Source organism: Bombus affinis, chromosome 5 (assembly GCF_024516045.1).
Source record: "Bombus affinis isolate iyBomAffi1 chromosome 5, iyBomAffi1.2, whole genome shotgun sequence".
NCBI classification, from domain to species: Eukaryota; Metazoa; Arthropoda; class Insecta; order Hymenoptera; family Apidae; genus Bombus; species Bombus affinis.
In genome coordinates this window covers 15,038,333-15,059,951 of record NC_066348.1, presented here as the reverse complement: position 1 = coordinate 15,059,951, position 21,619 = coordinate 15,038,333, and the positions used below count along the sequence as shown (strand labels likewise).

General features: G+C 43.8%; 1 protein-coding gene across 1 annotated transcript in view; it reads right to left on the bottom strand.

Annotated features, from left to right (window-relative positions):
* LOC126915983 (probable G-protein coupled receptor Mth-like 1) overlaps positions 1–21,619 on the bottom strand; it is a 152,472-nt gene that overhangs the window by 125,477 nt on the left and 5,376 nt on the right. The window contains exon 3 of the mRNA XM_050721297.1: positions 21,126–21,361. Coding sequence (XP_050577254.1) covers positions 21,126–21,361 — 236 coding nt within the window. The remainder of the gene's footprint in view (positions 1–21,125; positions 21,362–21,619) is intronic.

Here is a 21,619-nt window from a genome sequence, read left to right as displayed (position 1 = left end):
TGCACGTCTCCGAAGGTGACTCTCGACCGAAGATAAGTGCACCACAGGGCAACACACAGGCGTGTACTTTCGCCACGGCGATTAACCTCCCGCGTGTAGAAGGTCGCGCCTTTATTTCCCCCTTCCCTTCTTCTGCATCGTTGAGTCCACAGCATCCTCTGACCACCGGCGAAACGCGTCTGTTTTCGCGTTTCACGGATTTCCAGCGCACGCAGAGAGCCATTACGCGGTGGATCGAGTCGTAAATATGCGACTCCTCGCGTTTCTTTCGAAAGTACGCGCGCTCCTTCTGCGGTGTATTCGCTTGATCGATCGATCGAGGAAACAATGGCGCGACGACGACTCGTCCGGTGAGCTTCTATGCAAATCAACATAGGATACGCATCGTTCGACGGTGCAAGAATCGCAATTCTGCATGGGTTCGCATTAAAAGCGTGTTGCTGTTGATAGTTAACAAAGAAAATCTCGGATCGTTTTGTCGAGATTTTAAGTATACCGGTGTTTTCACATAAGTCACTACAACAGTCAAAGCAACTAGATCACTGTATTTAAACAATTTTAAAATTACCTTCTGATACACAAATATTGTGTTTTCAGGACAGTAACTAACTTACTTTCACGAATTTGTCACGAACAAATCGTGTAGGCAATTCTTTATTCCAAGATAAATTGTAACAAATATCAGTAACACGATCGCTTCTCTCTATTTTCCGATTCATACGGTTGGAAAAAGATTCTTTTAATAGAAGCTTTATATTTTAGTCATCGATAGATCTACTGTTAATTCGTAAATAAGACGAACAATAAAAGCTAATTGGAGCACGAAGAGCTTCCTCCAACCGTCTAGAATCATTCGTAACACGATCTCGTAATAAATTCCAGCTGCAGTACTGTAAATCACGGTCAGAGTCAACCGTTAGAGCTCTACCATTATTTCGTCACTCGAGTGAAAATGGAAGGAAACACGTGTTAACAGTTTGTAGGATCGGGATTCTGATGACATCGATACAGCCCTGAGTACGACCATATGGCGCTATATCCACTATAGGTAGCCATAGAACAGCGAGTCTATGGTGGGCCAGCAACACCTGGCATGAGCTCTGCTCTTCGCGTACGACGATCGTATGTCGTCGACAACGTCCGAGACATTCCAAGCACGTAGCTAGTTCCACGAATGCGAAATGACACGACTGAGAAATAATGAGGTGGTCATGGGAAATGGCGATGCCCGTAAATCCTTCTGAATGTCGCTCACCATTATGTTTTATGGGTTTCAATTTCCTCGAGGCCGACGCGCGATTTCCACCTTTGGCCCGTGTCCCGACTTGAAATTTGGCGGCTAGTGACCCATCCTTTCCCATATTTCATACGTCTCTCTCTCTCTCTCTTTCAGTCGTGTTGAGCATCAATTTTAATTACTATGCTCCACTGAACTCCAACGCGAAACGACCCCTCGATCACTCGGTTTCCCTTTATATCATTGTTCAGGATGGAAACATAGATTTCTCAACTTCGTGTAAATTGACATTTCCCTCTTGCATAATGGAGATACATCCGTTACGCGTGATATTCTAATCGAATCGAGGCTGTTCATCTGAAATCTTTGGTTTATTCTCGTAAGTCGAAAGAAACTTGTTGTTTTTAGAGAAATCTCGAAACGTTTCGTATAACAAACATATTATATTCATGAAAAGTTTTACATGTATTAGAACACTATCGTGAGTTACTGTATATAACATGGGACTCTCTCTCTCTTTCTCTCGAGACTCGAATTAGGATCTTTAGTTTACAGAACGCATCTCTCCAAGTATCTAAATCTCTAAGCAGCTGTTGGTCGTAAACTCTCCAACGAGCTAAAATCCTGTGCAACCCTCGGATCTAAACCAAAGAATATCCGAATGGAACAACTTCTAGCCGCATTCCAGTGAACTCAGCGAAAAGCCGATGGCTCAAAGCAGCACTCTCTACGAATGAAAGAATCCGCGACTCCAAAGAGGCTGCCGAACCAACGTCCCTTTTTTTTTTTCCACCGCGAGACGAAGAAAGGACTCTCTTCCTTTCTTCCCGGAAAACGGGAGAAAAATCTGCCGCGATTCTATTACTTTCGACGCAGGCCTAGACACACCCACGGGATCGGGCAAGGGAGCAATGATTCTCGTTGTAAACTGCCGGCGAACTTGCCACGCTAAGTCGGGGACACTTGTACTCGGTCCGAAAACACGTAAATAAAGCTGAGACGGAGGGGTGGATGGGCGAAGAGAGAGGAAATTCATGGAGGACGACTGAAACGACGAAGCCGAAGAACGAGAAGAAGGAAGGAAGGAAGGAAGGAAGGAAGGAAGGAAAGAGGGAAAACTCGTAGAGTTATCCGTGTGACGGACATCGGAAAAAGGAAGAACGAGCGTGAACCAGGGAGAAGATCCTATGCTAAGAAAAATCTCGACGCGCTTTTCAACGGTGAGAAGCTGCTAGCACGCGACTTCTCTACATCGAATAAAGGTGGCTTTTCACGAGAGAGAAGCACGCGCGCGAGAGAGAGAGAGAGAGAGAGAGAGAGAGAGAGAGAGAGAGAGGAGCGTTGACGGAAGAAGAGCCCGTCTCTCTCGGTAAATTTTTCGGTGAACAGGGAGAAACTTTCTCTATCCGGCGCTCTTGCCATTCCACTGGCCGCTACAATGAAATCAGGTTGCTGCTGCCGGCGCTGTTGAAAGGAACCGCTTCGCTTCCGAGTAGTTCCGAGGTAACGAGAAACGGGACTCGATGATGAAATACTCCGTGTATTGTGCGACCGTACTCGCAATTTTCTGTCCTCGTGTATCCGATACGAGGATGGTAGGTATATACTCGCGCTTCGGAGTATCGCGCGTTCGAACAACTTTTATCCAAGATTCTTACACGATACCGCAAAGGCGTGAAAATTCTTAGAAATTGAATGCACAGCTGATTTTTATCAATTACAACTTTGCGCCGCTGTACCGGCAAACATTCCTTTCTTTCACTTGTCAGTCGTGTCTTCAAAAGTTTATTACTATATACTAATAACAGTCGATTATGAAATTCATAGCACGTTTCAAAAAGTAATTTGATTTTCACTGATTTTTCTTAGTTCGCTCAAATAACTGGAAAATGGAACTGTATCTTTATTTCATCGACCCTTTCAATTGTCTTATTACGGAAGATATGCTTTATGAAAGCTTCTATATGCAGCTGTACTTATTTCTTTAATAAATTTTCCAATTTCCTTACTCGTAGCTCTTCATCCACGTACGGATGCGTCTCTTCCAAGATAGATCCGGGTTTGATCGATCGCACAAATTCTACGTAAAACCTGTCCCATTTCGTTGGATATCCTGCGAGCAACAACCTACTGGGACCGAGACGAGAAACTGAGGTAGGACTGGGTTATGGAAGATCGAAGGAGACAGAAACACGAAGATGTTCGCGAGCCAGTTTTCGCTCTCGACTGAATATGTTATCGAAACGGAATACAGTCGGATCACGGTGGCCAGAGTGTTTCGCATAGGGCAACCCGCCGCGAGACCATCGACCGTTCACGACCGGTTCCCCCTCTCCATTTCTCTGCTAACTTCGCCTGGTCGCGGTGAATAAATTTCCGAAGGTCCGGCAGCCGGCTTGGTCGCGGTCTCTGCGCTCCTTTTATTTCGAATTTCCCGCCCACTCGAGGGGAACACACGGATCGCTCGACGGCCACCGCAACGCGCCGAATTTCGTCGAACTCGAATTTCATCGTGCCACTCGGCAACCCGAGATAATTCCAAGGGTTTCCGACCGAACGACAGGAAATTGTTAATGTTACGTTAATTCTTTCTTTAGTTCTCGAAGACGGCTCACTTGTTTAGCATCGCTAAACTTCACCGAGATATTTGAGGCTGCGAGTTCGCACCTTTTCTTAATAGCAAGTTTCTCTCGGAAATAGCTCTTTCTTCGGCAAAAGATGGATATATAAATGGATAAATATATTATTTATAATACGCATTATTTGTGCTAAAGATTTAATATTCTTAGTAAAAAAGAAAAAGAGAAGAACGCAGAAACTTTTGCAAAAATAACGTGAGCCCCATATTTCAATTATTAATTTCCTTTCTTCATCGATAAAAAGAAATTGTAACCGCTTACATCAACAAAATTTGAAAAAGCCTCGGGGAAGAAGTAACATGCTATCGATCAGAACCCTCGGGAGAATCTCCCACCAATCGCGAAGGATTTATCGAGGGTTGAGGACTATCGAAGAAAGTTAATCGCGTACGAGGTCGCTGAAATACGAAACTCCGCGATTCGCCTTAATTTCACGGAATCGGGGGCTGCAATGTAGAGCTAGTAGATCGGGGGGAATAAGAGGATCCAGAGGAAACCACCCCAAAACGGAGAAAGGGAGACGAGGCAGCCAGCACAGAATACACGTCACGATGATAAATCGAGCGCGAGAAGCACGAGGTTGGGGTGCGTCGCGCGGTCACCCTAGCGAGACACAATCTTTTCCTATTAGCCGCGCATGGAACCTTAAAAACGTTGCCAAAAAAAGGGGGACCGGAAAAATGGGGAAAAGGCTCCGACTGCGCTCGGTCCTCGTGAATTATTGCGCGACGCGACCGCGCGAATTTAATCGGACGCGCGCCACGCTGCACCGAAAAATATTTCATCGAGACTACCGTGGGGAAAATCCTCTTGAACGCCTTCATCCCCGCTAATTCTAATGACGTTAACGCATCTTCTTCTCGGTGGATGAAAGAAGTTTTATCGCGGTGATAAAAGGTAGACGGTTGCTTGATTCGTTGGAAATAAAATAACGGAGACAGAAAGTCGTCGGAGGGGTGGATCAAGAGGGAAATGAATTTCCTCGATTTTTTTAATACGGTAATAATTGCTATTACGGATATTGAAATTACCCGGCAGGATGAATAATGGAAACCCTGAAGGGATTTGTTTAATTTTAGGTTATAAAATGATTGTCAGCAAGTAAATGGTCGGACCAGCTACGTATAACACGCTGGTCTCTGTTAATTCACTTAAGGGAGAGGGAGTAGGCAGGGCATAATCGACGGTGAAGCTGTTATATTCGCTCTAATAATAATAAGCGATCGGTCCTCCGAGCGGTCGTCCACCAATTTATTATAGTCATAATCATGAATATGGTCGGCGCTGTCGCAGCCAACGACAATTTATTACTACTATCGTTATTATCGCGACTCCAGAGATATATGCATGCACCGGTGCTGGCCGTATTCCCATAATCATCGTTACGCTCGTCCTCTGGTCGATTGCGAGCGCCAAGAAGCCCAGAGACATCATGTAGCAAAAATCTGTAAAAAGTCTCGTTGTCTCGCTGTGTTAACAACCATAATTTCGTCGTTCCAGGAACACTGAAAGTTACTTCTTTCAGGGAACGCTATTATTCCTTCCTGAGAAAGGGGATAAAGGTTTCAGACGTCTTCTAAACATAGAACCCATCGGTCGGTTAACGGTGATATGACTACTATCGCAACAGGATAGAAAAGAGAGTACGAGAAGGTAGGAGCTCGTTGTCGAAGAGTATGTTAAAAAATTGAGCAAGACACGCGGAAATCTCGACGTGAAGCGAGTTACATCCGGCTTTTCGCTACTCATCGGGCTTTCACGTCCGTCGAAAAACAGGCAGATTCGGGATTTGAAACAGTAGGTCGGCAGACAAAGAAGATATGCCGCGAGCTACGGCCGGATGAACGTAGGCCTGCCGAGCAGGAAAAACTGGAGGATGAACGACGACGAAGCAAGAGGGTACCGTTCTGATGATACTCTGTGCATTGTCTAATCCCAGAGCTTCGTGATGAACTGCCGGTGCTTGGCACAGCGGGACAAATATTTGGCGATTATTTTTTTAAAAGTCAGCTTTCCTTGCTGTACGTTAAGCTGCGTTTACTTCTTCATCTTCATGTCAGTAGTGAATTGAAATATTCCACGAGACGATAGAATCAGAGGTCGTACATATATTTCATTTGAAACAAAGGAAAAGGTAAGGTAAAGGGAGCATGTATGTTTAATTTCTCGTTAATACAAACATGATGCCAAGATGGTTTTCAGTGAGCGTTATTGTAAATAAATGATTATTTCTCTCAGGAAGATTAAAAATAATAATCTTCTTCCGGCCTTACCATCACTTTCGCGGTAAATTATTGCAGCAAGCTTGTCCTCTTTACATTAAAAGAAGAGCTGCAGTAAACATACATTAACTGCACAATTGGAAATGTATTTCTCAGCAGCTGCCCCGATAAACTAGTGAAGAAATAACAAAGCAGTTCCTGAAGAAGCGTATAACTTCGAAACAATAAGAATCAAAATCGGAGACGCTCAAAAACAGAGGATTTTTACAATAAATCGATCTTTTGTCTGCTGGAGTCAGCTAGTCTGCTTCGGTCAACCGAGACGTCGCGGCGAATTCAAGCGGAAAACCGTGAAAGATCATCGCGCTTCTCTTTCTACCGACTTTTCGACTTACGAATATGCTGTGGTGGAATGGGTCGCGAGCCTGGTCCAGAAAACACGAAGATCGCGTATACACGGCAGTTTGGCCGCTTGGAACGCGTCCATTTTCCGGAAGGAAACAGTCTCGCCGCTGAGTTTCCCAGAAAGCGACGGTAAAACAACGAATGGAGGCAGCATCGCGACGCCAGAGTCGCTCAGGAACGAGCCGGGCAATCGGAAGAGGGCATCCATTCTCGTTTTCGCTACTCCTCCCGTTCTCTTGCTTTCAATTTGCGCTCCTTGTTTTTACCCCATCCCCGGCCAATTGTTCTCTCCGCTCCCTTGTTGCGTTCCGAACGGACGAAAGAAGCATTTGTTTTCTCCTAGTTGAGGCAAGATTTTTGCGAAACAAACAATCTCGCTCGATCGGAAGAACACCAGTGAAGCTTGAAGAAGTTGGCAAACTTTTAAAAAGGCCTTGTTTACCTGTCAGGAACCTGGTTCCTCGTGACGAACGATACAAATTACTATACCTAATATTACTATAGTACTATACTAGTACTATACTGGTATTACTATACTGTTACCATATCCAAGAACTAAGATAATACAGGAGCCAGGTCAAGATCTTCTTAATGCGATTGTTTTCGGAAACCCTAGGAAACGTACCGTTTTTCCTTTGTTGAAATCGTGGCCCTTTCGAACAAATACTGGAAATTGTTATTTCGAAGGAAGCGTCGCAGTCGAGTCAACGTCCTTGCGAGACGAACAATCGCCACAAATCGGAGAATATCGGTAGTGGTAGCAACGTAAAAAAATGAAAAAAATACATTGTCTGTCAAATTGGTGGAAAGACGTTTCTTTCCTGCAGAAACAAATAACAAAATTACTCGTTGAGATAAAACTCATGTTCTAACCGAACGTCGGCCAATGTGGCTCGGTGTGTCGTGGCACACAGAACCGCAAGGGGACGCGTCTAGGGGTAAACCGTGTGGAATAGGGCGTGTAACTACATTTTCTCGGAGAGTCTCATCCCTCTGGAGCCATACTCGTTGAATATCGTGCCCCCGCCAGTGGAAAAAGTGTGCTCGATCGCGAGCTCGCGGTTTTCCATGTGACTTTCGCCGACACTCTGGTATGCATCGTCGCGAGTAGACGCGGGGGAAGCATCCTTTTCATCTAGTAACGAGGTTAGGAGCCGTTGGAACCGACGGAAATAATTCTTCGCCGCGACCAACGCGAAGCTCGAGGGGCGCGTCGCCTCTCACTCCTCCTCGTTGGCTGGTGGTTACTTTTCTAACGGGATTCTCTCTCCCTTGGGCTGGAAAAGCTCGACGAGGAAACTGATTGCCCCGGCTTTTCGCGAAATCGCGGTGTTATTTATTTTTGTTGCGCGCTAACGTATCGCGAAAAGCTCTTACAAGCCACGATCTACGACGCGATATTTTCCTTGATGCGTTTCGCTAAATCATCGACCGCTGGAGTGTATTTATCGTCGTAAGAAAAAAAGGAAGTGGGATTTTGCAGAGCAGCGAGGGTAGTCAGGTGAACGTGGAGCAGCAACCGGGCGTAAATTCGAGAAACTTTAAAAGAGAGCCGTCCTCGCGATAAAGTGGCGGCATTAAAGAGGGTGGTTCGAGAGCAACCGCGACTTTTCAGATCCACCAGCTGCAGACACCTTCCGGGACACGGAAAAAGGAGCTTCCCTTTGGGATTTCCAACGGTTTCGCGTGTGTGCGGAATGGGCGAAACGTAATCAGAGAGCGATTTCTTTATCCCCTGACAGTTTTCCCTCCCTCGAGCACCGAGTAACATCTTCTTGATCGAGGGAAGAACCACCTCTTAACCGCTCTTCCTTTTTCTCCGTGAGTGTTTCCGAAACGTGCTCCTACATTACGAAAAATCACGTTTTTCGTTGTTAATACATAAATTATATCGGACAGATTTTACGCGTTAATATTCTCTTAGCATAAACACGCTCTCCGGATGTTTGAATATTATAACGCGAGCCCTTGATTACCTTCTGAAAATATTTTTTCAAGAACCACCCTTCAAAGGGCACACACGTATATTTTAGGAACCAGCCCTAACAAACTTCATTCCCAGAAAAAACATTTTTCGCTCTTCGCACGAGTCGCCCATATTCCCGCGAAACCTGATTATCCCAGGCAAAATTGCCTGCTTTCGAAAACCTACTTCAAAGGTTCCGGATACGTATACTCTACCACTGTTATGGGGTTAATCAACCCTCGTATCAAAAAAAAAAAATATTTAACGTTCCAGCGCTCTCTCGATTCTCGTTTCACGTGTCCAGTGCGACTTATCGCGTCTCTGTGGACGATCGTTCGCAACCGGCAGAACCTCTACAGGCCAATTGTCCCGAGGAATCTCAAAGCCCTTTTTTCCGGGGGGATTGCAGCTTCTCCGCGTCTGCCGTAAAAAGTAAATTGTCCTACGCGTGAACCGTATCGCTCGCATAGGAGGACGGTTTATTTATCGCGGATTTCGCACAGTTCCGGACTCCGAGGTTCGCTTTTATGCACCATGGAACAAAGCTCTAGCTGGGAGCTGGAACGAAAGCTCGACCGAGCTACAGGGAAACAAAGAGGAGAAGAGAGGAGAAAGAGAGGAAAAGAGAGGGATCGTATTTTGCTCTTTGGACGTGGACGCGCGCCTGGTTCGAAGTTTCACCCTCTCGCGGTGCATTCGAACACGCTTCAGGGGCAGAAAAGAAAGGGATAGAAAAAAAAAGAAATTTCTTCGTCTCTGCACGCTGTTTACCCAGATTTATGATCGCCGGCTCCGTCACAGATGAAATTTCCATGCCGATGGAAGCCCGACCAATATTTCATATCGAGATCTCCCTGTCTCTGCCTACAGTCGGCCGCGTAACATATTTTCCAGTCCTTACGAGCAAATGAACGAGCTCCATCTATCATATTTACAACGAGCCCTCGAACCAATGCCCGGAGACGATCTGTCTGAAAACCGTTCCGCGCCGCTTCCGAGCTGCATTTGTTATATTAATTTGGTTACGCTCTACACTCTATGGTATCGTGAATTTTTCACCATGGGATGTTTCCCTTTGCTTCGTATTTCGACACGTTCGACAAGACGTAATATTTATCGAAAAGATTTTTGGTAATTTTGGACAGTAAGCCGTCAATTTTTTTCTACCCAAAGTATCATTTCCTATAAAACCGTATAAGAAATAATTTTCACAGAGCTCTAAATATACTGTAAAACATTAAACACGTGTAATTAATCTTACCATGTTCGATTCATTACCAGATGAAACTTAAAACCTCCATTTTATTTTTTCTAACTCCTAATTTATTCTTCCACCGGCCATTATTCCTTATCTTTGTATCAAAATCCATAAATCTAAGACCCGAAAGGAAAACATTTGGCTCTATCAATCCTTCCATATACGCGCAACAAACAACTAACAAAAATCGTACGGTTCATCCCACGCTATGAAACGCCTCGCAATCTTTCTACTCGCTCTTCCACGCTGTTTCGATCAAGTCCGCGACTATTTTCGATACAATCGTTCAACAGAGCAAAGGCGCGATTCGAACGCCTCCGTTTCGCAACCCTTTCACGGTGGTCCGAACGAAACCTATCGATCATATTTACTGTGCGACAGAAACGTAATCTGCTTGTCGACAAGAATCGGCCGAGCGAAGCCGAATCAGGGAGCCAGGAAAGAGGGAGAGACGAGCATACGAAGAGACGACACGAAGAGAGAAAGAGAGAGATGATGGCGCCAGGGGACCACGACCAGGGTACTCTCTCCCCTCGACTTTTTCCCCTGCTTCGTCACATTACGTCTCGCCTCGACGAGACACGTCCCAGTCACGTAACCTTAAATTGGTCAATTATTTGGCAATCGTCGTGTCCCAACCGCCGACGTTCGCAATCCAAAGAGGCACCGCGACTATCCGTGCCAGACAATCGCGGTGTCTTCCTCGATAAAGGCCATCACGTTATCCAGAAATATTCAACGTTGCTTCCTGGATTGACTAAGAAACGACGAGGGCTTGGAAGGATGAAAAGCTAGCGTCGACTGTTGATTCGAGGAATTCAGAAGGCGGAAGCAGGATGAGAGACGTCTAGAGCAAATCGAATCGCACGTGAGATGTTTATTGAAGTTATCGAACTGACAGAGTGTATCTCGCTTAACGTGTTCGCGACAAGTTTTACGAGCTGCTGCTTGATCCGCGATGAAATTTTTCCGGGAATCGGCGTGAATTTTTCATTTCGCTGTTGATAAACTTCGACGATATACGGGAAATATGAAACGTAAATTTTGTAATTTTATCGCGGTTGGTCGTTTGCTTTCTAAAGAATTGGATGTAAGCTGTTAGAATAAGCTGTTGAATCTCAATAGAAAATATTCCTACGATCATAATCAAAGAAACAGAATTTAATCAGCCTCGAGGCATTACAAAAAACACGCTACCTTTTTTCGCGGGCGAAATTTTCCATAGATCGTGCATTTATTTAAATTTATGTTAATTCGTTTCGATTTTCCGATAAATGCATAAATACGCGCCATTTACTAATCGTCTACCTTAATACTAAAATTAAGGGATTTACAAAATCTAGCGCCCATCACATTGCGTTACATCGAATTAAAAATATGCACTACCTACTTCGTAACGATGGTATATTTTTTAATAAAAAGAGTTTAGGAACAGCCGTCGTTGCATTAAATTACCTTAAAAGAAACTGGAAAACACCGAGACGTCGCGTCGGCTGAATTCTGACTTTGCACGAGTCAAAGGCTAAGGAAAAATCCCTTTGTAGACGAAATCCAAAGCGTACCAACACGGGGGTATTACGTAAAAATCTCGATTCCGCTGGCAGGAACGGCCGCGTAACGGCGAAATAGCGAGAGAAAGGAAGGAAGAAAAAGGAGGAAAACAGGGGAAAAAAGGAAACGCCAGCGCGCCCATGTGTTTCCAATTGCGCCACCCTCTGCGCGATTCTCGCACCCCGCCCACGTATGACATACGATTCGCTACTTTTTTGCTCGCGGGCTTGTTTCTTGCGAGAGCGCCACGGCGCTCTTTAATCACCCTTTTCCACCCTCCGCGCCGCCGGGGCTTGCAAACATAAAAATGGCACACCGCGATTTGCCGCCGGATAAAATGCCGCGCCGCGCACGGAACCGTCGAGGACTTTCGAGAAAATCCTTCTCGTCAACTTTTCGTCGTTGCATACACCTTTTACGAGCTATTTTTCCAGGTGTCGTTGTAAACCCTGGTCGGGGATCTGACTGTACGGCGAATGGCTAATTGGATAAGTGGAACTCATAGAGAGGTGGCAGAAGTACGTAATAAACTGGCAAGACAAGAATTTACGATCTAGCTTTTTATAGGGTGTTAAAGAACGACGAGGAGGACAACGTTTGGACGTTGACGGGATTAGAACAGTTGAGCGCTCTTTATCGAAACTTCTTTTTGTAATTGAATTAAATTGGAGGAAGAATTTTAATAGAATTTTAGTGGACGCCAATAGAAACGATCATTCGTGGCCAGACAAGCGTATTTTACGCGTTATTCCATAGGAACAAATATTCGTTAATTGAACAATATAAAACACATTATGTCAGTGTCTATATGAGCTTTTCAAATAGGAATTACAATTTATCGTTTGTTATAAAAAGACATTTATTCGTTGGACAGATCGAGTGACGTGTACATCGACTTATTCCGTATTAGTCGTAATAATCTACTGAAACTTTATATCTCGTATACTGTTCTATTAAACAACGAATATTTCTTTCCTCTGTTTAAAACGATATCTTGGTCGTACCGATGCATATGGCTTGGCTGAACCAAGGACTGTAACGTTACATTCTATGCCGAGTGCCATGCTCGAGCCAAAATATGATAGCTGTTGGCATAAAGGAATAGTCTCGTTTATTTCTCTTTCACGAAACTGAGGAATTCTTTCTTCTCTCAACGTTCTAACTTGTTCTCCGATATATGCACCAAATTACCGTAACTTTATCACCGAAGTTCCAAGCTTCCGGATTTTCTTAAAATTGCTTCAAATTACCAGCAGTCACTGACCGTATGACAAACGAATAAATATTACGAATTATTCGTTTTATAACGTGTAATCTCACGTCGTCCAGATCTTGCTTCCTCGATGTTTCAGTCTCCCGTAAACTCTGCTCGCGCTTCTGATTTCGCGTTGTCGAACAAACGGAGCGTACACCGTGTATACGTAGATAATAAAATCGCGAAAGCGTGACAATTTTCCGCAGACTCGTAAAAAGTGTATTAAAACCAGCGAATCGAAAGTTCGCGTTCTCTCGGGGAAAGCAATATTCACAGGGAGGAAAGTTTCTTAAGCAATCGGAACAACCGAGTTTCGCAACTTCTTAAGGACTGTGTAATTTCCGGCCTAGAAGACGGATAGCCCATTCCTCTGCCTACAACTCACGCGGAGCTCGAATGCAGGGCAATTTAAAAATCATAATCGTACGCTTTATGTGAGAGGGGGATGGGGTTGGAAGTTTCAAGAATTACTCTGCAATTTCTTACGCAACTGTACGTTTGAAATACACGGCCTCTCTGAAAAATGACGATGGAGATGTATTAATCGAAACTCTGATTATATTTGAGAAAATTGTCCGTCACGTTCAAGAAGTTTCGCATCGCTGCGCCTGTCTTTTTATACGAATTTATATCTTTATAACTGGGGCTGAAAAGAACTGGAACACGTCGAGAAACATGTTCCACTCTCTAAATATTATTAATAAGTGTTCCACTTTTGACGTTTTATATATTTTTGCGTATTTAAATTTTCCATAAATAGTTAAAACTCCGCAGCCTATCGATTCTGATTAACAGTAAATTCTAGTCTCCCCACAGGGTAATTTGGCTTTGTCGTTATACCAACAATTATCTACCCCTTGCTCTTGACACCAATCTTCACGCATCTTACCCTATAAATCTCCAGCGAAACAATTACTTCGATTATCTCTCCCTGGCGACTTTGAAACGTAACCAGTGTTCGAGACAAGCGAACACGGAAAGGGTTTCCCTCTGCTACCCCACAAAGAGGGAACAAGCAACGATAAGCGAACGCCAACCGTGTTGTACATCGTACAGGCTGAGCATAGCGAGCCAACGCGTTCGAATGAAAAAGAGCGTTGTCGTCAGGCAACACGGAATCCGTTGCGTTCGCTCGTGCCACGCTATTTTAGGCTAATTAACCGTGTCATTAATCAACCCGAGGAGAAACGAACTTGACATCGAAAGAAAGCGACCTACGATAACGGGTTTCCTCGAGTGTCGCTACACTGCCGATGTATCTAATCTTTCAATTAACCATAATCATGGGCTAAAAAGATGAAATGGGGAGGTTTGACGGTTCTCTTGGAACTAAAATTGTGGCTGTAGAAAGATCCGGACGGTCGAAATTAATTCTTGGAAACAATGTCGTTTTTGCGTGCCGTTTAGGCTGCTATGATTTCGGTAAAGCAGTTATAGTTATGAAACGATTCGTTGTTGATGGCAGAAGGTACAATACGGCCACAGAACGACGCATCGAATTATCGAAACTATTACGCACGGAGCAAGGGAATATTATGACTTTGCATCGATATCTTTTCGTGTCAGTGAAAGATCTCTATTTGCTTCTTTCTACTTGGTTAATTATTTATTACGTGGAATTGCCTCAATTACGTAAAAGGTAACCTGGTTTCTTCGAATAATATTAAGACGATTCTACCACTGACGTTCTTTCTAAACGCGAGGATTCTGGGAAAAGACTAAAACGTAAGAGGAGTATGCAAAAAGTCATCATCTGGGACGTATAAATACCGAAATGAAATATCGAACGGTCTCGGAACGAACTGGAGAACAAATATGGGTGGCGGCGTACGGACAAAAATCCGTGACTTTTCGTCGGGGAAGCGTGCTTTTTACCGTCATTAATTCCGGGATATCGCTGGCGTCACGGCAAGGGTTGACTTTCTGCCCTTGCACGAAAAGAGATTACAGATCGTCTTCTCGGCGGACGAGTTGGTTAAAAAAAAAGAGAAAAAAAGAAAAGACACCCAGGCTGCCGTACGTTTTTTTGAGGCTTACTCGACGGTCCAGAGAATCACGGAACAGGGAACCCTTTCGTAAATGAGAACTTGCATCGGAGAACTGTGCTGAACCAAACTTTCGATGAATCCCTGCAACGTATATGAAACGAAAGTAGGTCCATTTGACGAAGGCGGAGACTTTGAAAATGACCACGATAGAAAATTACTAGAAAATAAAGTTGAATCTTCTAAAAAGATTAAATAGAACGAGGAAATAACGACTGAAACCAATTTCATATTCGTTGGAACGCATCGTTCTTAAGAAATTCACATCCACAAGTACAGATGAGTGAAGCGTAAGACTAGTACCAAAAAGTCGAAGATAGAAACTACACGAAACAAATACACCTTGCAAATATTTTTCCATGTACACAACCGGCTAAAAATTTGGAATCATTTTCTCAAACGTATCCACATCGAACGAAGACTGATCTATTGGGTTGATAACTAAGTGATTGTCATTAGGTGGCAATGACAAAATCCGCAGTTGTTAGTTGTCAAGCCAATAATTCACCTTTAATTTCTTCAACGGTATTTCATTAATTCTCCCAAGAAATTCGAGCAAATTGTCCTTTCTACATATATTGGGTGGCAAACTTAACAGGAATTACCGACATTACCACCTAATGACAAAATCCGCAATCACTTAGTTGTCAACCCAATAGATCAGTCTTGGCTCGATGTAGATAAGTTTGAAAAAATGATTCCAAATTTTTAGCCGGTTCTATACCTGGAAAAATATTTGCAACATGTATTTGTTTCGTGTAGTTTCCGTCTTCAACTTTTTGGTACTTACATTTCACTCATTTTATCATTACCATCCAATGACAAAATCCGCAATCGCTTACTTACCAAGCCAATATATATTCAACGGATGTTCTATTAGTTTCCTAAGGAAATAAAATTCCAATCTAATTTATTCTAAAATTCCATAGGATAGATAGCGCGACTCCAAGCTTTTAGCCAGAGCTGTACTTTAAAATCATTCAAATTTCGAAAAATACTCCGCTGCATCTACGTATGGAATTTACAAGATTTCAATGAAAAATTACAAACTGCCCGTTTCGGCACTGCGATCGTCCTGCTATTCACAATACGCTATTGGTTCGAAGCTTGCACACGCATCACAGCAAGATATGGAACTAATCGAAAGGCAGGAATGGAAACCGGCGTGGCGTTCTCAATCTCCTCCAGTTTCTCGCTCGGAATACGCTATCGACGAGGGTTCCCCATAAAAGGGTGTAGGCTGCCTCTCGGCCAAAGTCACGGCGAAACGATGTCGGGTCGCGGTGTTTTCTTAGGAAATAAGGTAACACGAGAAAGATCAACAAGTCGAGTAACGTTTCTTACCTTCGCGATGACTCTTTCTGGAAAGAAAAGCAACGATGACGTAGGATCGCGTAGTTTTCTTGGGCGTCGTGGAACGAGAAAGGATGACACGCAACGCGCAATTATTTCACGGATATCGAAGTTAGATACGTAAGTGGATAGAAAAGAACTACAATACAGCGCAACGCAGATCGTTGGCGAAGGTCAAGTCACGCCTCGATGGTACGCGCCGGAAGAAGAGAGTTTCCATGAAGTCATCCGGCTCCAGACACGACAGATATTTGCAAGGTCGAAAGTAATTAAAAGTGAATCGAGCTACGAGCCATTGCGGAGAGAGTCGAGCCACGGGAACGTGGGTACTTGCGAACGAGCGCAATTAAAGCGTTACGAGATGAAGGCATTCCCTTATATACCGGGTGTATCAACCGAATTAACTCCTTTACGAGGAGGAAATTTGTACGTAAAGTTGAGTATAAACGCCTTTGGTTCGGTGGCGGATAAAATTCACTGAACGATCTAAATGTGCTGAAAGATACGTAGGAGTTGTAAGTGGATACACAATGGAAAATAACGTTGAAGGCAGCGATTAAGTATGTGAGATATTAACTATAAAGCGTAAATATAATAAAAATATTATGTACATCAAGTACGAAGAAAATAGAGACAGTCGACTTGGTTACCACTTGGTAAACCGATATTACCAGATATGAAACTGCAAATAACTTCACGTTACTTGGGAAGGAACTCCTGTTCTTTTAAAGTCAAAGAACCGTCGAGAGAATCTGAGCTTCGCTTGAAACTTGGAAGAATAAGTGTATTTTAAGTGAAAATAGCAGTTTCGCGTTAGCGAAGCTACGACACAACTTGCTTGAAAAGCACTTGAATTTCAATTTACTTGGATGCAAACATACAACTTGATTAATCTGAACGAGGTTGTATAAGCAGCACGGAAAATCATTTCCATTTATCAACTGCGATAAAAAAAGAAAAAAAAAGAAGAAAAAAGACAGAAAGAGATTTTTTAAGTTAAAATTGTAACGACTTTGAAACATTCCAAATCTCAACAGCGTTATAAATCAGGAATAAAGTCCTGGAAGCTACTGTAACATCACGGACACCTATGGCGATCAACCTGTTCCACGCGATGCCTCCTATTTCCATCTAACAGGATCGAAGAACCGAGCAGCGTAAACCTTGCACGCAACACACGCGCGTCAGAGTGTACGCGCGTTACGCCACGCGTTCGTAAATCGCAATGCAACCTCAACGAAAAAAAAACGGCATAACCCGTCCGTATAATCGCTTTGACCGCATACCGGCACCGGCCGACTGTCGTCTAAAACGCTGAAAAAGTCCCGTAATTGCGGCAATGAGCGTTTAACCCGTTTTTCGATGCCATGACGTTGCAAGGCCATCGATACGTAACAATCTAGTTCTACGAAACAATAACGTCTCCGCGTCGTTCCTACGGTTCGAGAACAACGAGAAAAGAAGGGAGACAATCGCGATACCGTTAACACGTTCTGTGTGTATAAGCCGCACGCTGAACTTTTCATTCAAGCGATTTGGAATTTTGGCAGAGTAAATGTTCAACCGTGTGTTTGTTAAAACAATTCCATAAAAATTAAATTTATTGCCTTGACGTTTAACGCATCATAAACGCTACACCCTTTTCTTTATAATCGTGTTATTCGAACTGCTAAAAAAAATTGTAAGGCATAAGCAAAACTATTAATCGTAACAACGTGATTGAACGAAAAAGTAACCAAACATCGGTCTGACACGGAACGTGTTAAACGTCGCGGAGAAATTCTTTGGTTGATCGAAGTGGCGTCACGCTAGCGTAAAATTGTACGCCGCTTGCGCGGCGCGTAATCGAAGATATCGTGCTCGCGTTGGAACTCGAACGTGGTGGGTACCTGAAGAAACCGCACGTACCAGGATAAACACACAACGATCTCCAGTGACGAGTAAAAATTTATTTTTTATCGTTCCGATCATCCTTCAAGGTTTCTGTTACGCAAATATTGTATCGGCCAGTATAAAACGAGCAGCGGAGTAGTGCGTAGAATTTTCAGCGAGAAAACAGGTAACAGGAAACTGAGGGCTTCCGCGAACTTGAGGCAATGGAAAAATAAATTCCAACTTTCGATCGAGTCAACAGTGGAACCGGTGGTCCTGGTGCTTTCTCAAATACGTCGGTTTCGCTAATAGCTTTCGACGAACTGGACATAACGTGTATGTAGCTGATTCTAAACGGAATCACCGATCGATTTGGAAACAGAAGTCCGTGCACGATCCACGGTTTAAGAACCGATGAGATTTCCCCGGCTACAAATTATTCTGGCCGCGAAGCACCGCGAGAGGCCTCAGGGAGAAGAAGTTAACAGTTCGGGGAAACTAGATTTCACCGAGCGAACATAATCGAGTTGAATTTTTAACCGGCTACTGTTGCCGCCGTCGTAGTCGGTTCCTGAAAGACGACCGAACTAATCGAATTAAAAACGCTCATGAATTTTAATACTTCCGCCACGATGAAATGAGTACAGAGTCGAATCCAATTCGTTTTCCCGGCTCGATCGCCGACGAGTCAGCTGAATTTTCGATTGCTTGTGCAACTGTTCGATTCCAATACCGTGTCTAGTCTTTTTTGTTCGTAGTTCTTCGTATCCCTTAGATATAAGCTCATAGAAACTATATACTGATGCATAAATTAAGAAGTAAAAAGGTACGAGGATATTGCAAAATATTTTTATAATGTTCACTTTGCGATTTACGATTATTCCTGCGCATCTATGGAACTATGCCAGTTACGTTTCAGAAAATCCAACACTAATAATTTAGCCAGATGACGGAACAGGAATTTAGCGATATGTAATCGGTTGTAAATTTCAGTAAAATTAATCGACCGTGTACTTTTATATTTGTTTGTTGCGTCATAACAGCTGACGCCTTCCTTCTTCTTTTAGACGATATGCGTACACACGAACAGTTATGAAGTCGCGAAGCTACGTTCCATCGATTCCGCAAATTGAAAAATACAAAAATACGACGATATTACGATCGTTGCTTGTTGAATTTACCATAGAATTTACTGTTATTTATGTCGTATCTTGCGACGAACGGACTTACGGAAATAAATAAATCGTTTCTTCGAAACTGGATGTGGATCGCGTACCTATATAATGAAACGAAGAAATTACCGTGATGTAGAGCTCCGAGAGACTCACATATTCAAATACAGATATGTTATCCGTGAAACAAAGTTTAAAATCCGTGATCGAGTAACGAGAAATTGAAAAATCAACGTACAGCGGAGTAGATGAGTTTGGATTCTGAGAGACTCGTCGTGTTAGCCGTTGTAATTGTAAGAAATAAAACAGTAGATTGGCTTCCATCGAGTTCGACTCTCCTTGAAAATGCGTCTGTTTGCTCATTTTATCTCTCCACGCGTAAGATGTCTGAGGAAGTATAACGTGACACGCTTATGCAATCTCCTCGTACAAAGCAGACCAAGTATTTCGAACAAACGAGAACTTCCAACTAATTCCACGATCTCGCCTAAAAAGTGCCATAACGAAATCAGAAGCGTAAAAACCGGGAAAACAAAAATTACCCGTGATGTCACTATTAGGAAGCGTAATCTCCTAAACAATCGCTGTCGTCACTCGGACCATTAGTCTCCCCTAATAAATCTACAACACATTGCGCCTAGTTGCTTCTAGCCAACCAAACAAATTCATCACCAAACTGTGTCAATACAATAAACTTCGTCCGTAAAAGGTTCGAGAACAGGGCGATAAGACCTTAGGGAAGGAAAACTTTGGTGGAAGAAGGGACGAAAAGAAAAAGGAGGAAAAAGAGCAAGAAGAGCAACCCGTGGAGAGTCCGATTGTAGGTCAGTCGATGTCCTACTTTCTCCTCTTTCCGTGTTACTTGGACGCACACGAGTTTACACGAACAAGAGAGATCCTTCGCTCTCTTATCTCTTGTTTAAGAATATATTTACCAAAGAATATATCACGGTAGAAAGTACGAAAAAGTCCAAAGACCATTGGTCGATCGATGAACGCGAAACGGAGCGATATCAGGTGAAAGGACGCAAAGGGCGCAATCGCCGTGGTCTGTCAAACGGACGAGCGATCCTATGGTGAAAATTTACCGGTGGCTGGGGAACGGAAATAGCCGCGAGACTTGGTGGATCCGGCACGCAAAGGGATCGCGCGTTGCGCGCGGAAAGAAATACGCTCGATGCAAATTCACCGGTTTCCCTGGTCGCAACATAATTACCCTGCGGAATGGGTCGGGTTAAATCTGGCCGCGACGAGGGACGTAGAGGGGAAAGAGAGAGAAAGAGAGGAAGACGGAGAGACAGAAAGAGAGAGAGATGCGAAAAAGGCCGACTACAAAGCGATAATGCCGGAAACGAGCGGAGATGCAAATGAGAGTCGCTGTTACTCGTGGACACAGACGAGACCATCCGTTGGATAGCTCGCAGGTGTACGCTGTAATCGATTCTCGCGATCGAAACGAGCGAAACGGAGAAGCGAAGCTTTGCCGAGGGATTAGCACGATTATCCGAATAATTAGCCTGGAGTTCGTGGGATGGCGCACAGCAAATAAAGCTTCGCCCTGACCGATTCGAATTCCATCGGTGTATATTTGCTCGCATAGCTGGCGCGCGTTACGAGTGAGTACCGCCGATTGTTCCCTGTGAAACGAGCAAAAATTCGCTACGCAGGGAGAGATCAAAACGAGCCGCGGAACGCGTTCCACTCGTAACGTCGGTTCGACAAGCTGGTCGTTGATTAATTTCGCGAGAAATCGCATGTTCCGCATGATCGAACCTCGAATGATTAACAACGGTGGCTCCGGGGTCCTTGATTCTAGGGAGATCTCAAGAATCGAGTATCTAAAGATTTGCACGATCCTTTTATATAGAGTCAAACCGAATAGAAAGCATAGTGTATCTTCTTGTAATAAAGTATACTGTAATTTCCCCTAATTTTCGTCGTTCTAACTGTAACCTTTCGTTTAAGAAATCCTCTCCGATATACGCTTCTCTTCGTAAGTACATATCAGGATATTTTTGGGGTCATACAAGACGTAACGCTTGATCTAAATTATCCAGGAAACGATCGATTAATTGCGATGTTCTAATCGTGTAAGATTGCAATCCGATATATGTAAAAGGACGGGATAAACATAAAGCGCAATGACTCACCGAGCGCCTTGCAGAATGCGCCGTGCAGGGAGCCACTGGCGAGCTGAATGATGGCCATGAGGAGATCACCGAGCATCAGGCAGGTGACATGATGAGTCTGGCAACGCCAGTGCAGAACGTGATGAGAGGCTGGCAGCAACCAACCGGCGGCCAACGTGGCTGCCAGGAATACTGCGCTAATGATGAAGCCCACAGGGTACAAGGTGAATCTGATGTCGGCTGCACGCACTATGGGCCTGAAAGTTTACCAAGGAAAGCATTCGTTTTTTATTCTCTGCGTGCCTCTTTATGAATCTGTTTCAATTTCTTCTGATATCGGGAAATTAGAATCTCGTTGATCTTCGACCAACGCGAGTCTGATCTACGTGACTGCAATTCTGCGCGGATCTTTCCTCGAAAAATGTCGAGACTGTTAGAAATTGAATTTTCGGTCAACGGTGAATTACTGTATCGTTAAAAATTCGCGTAATTAGTCGTTGATCGAAACCTTCTCT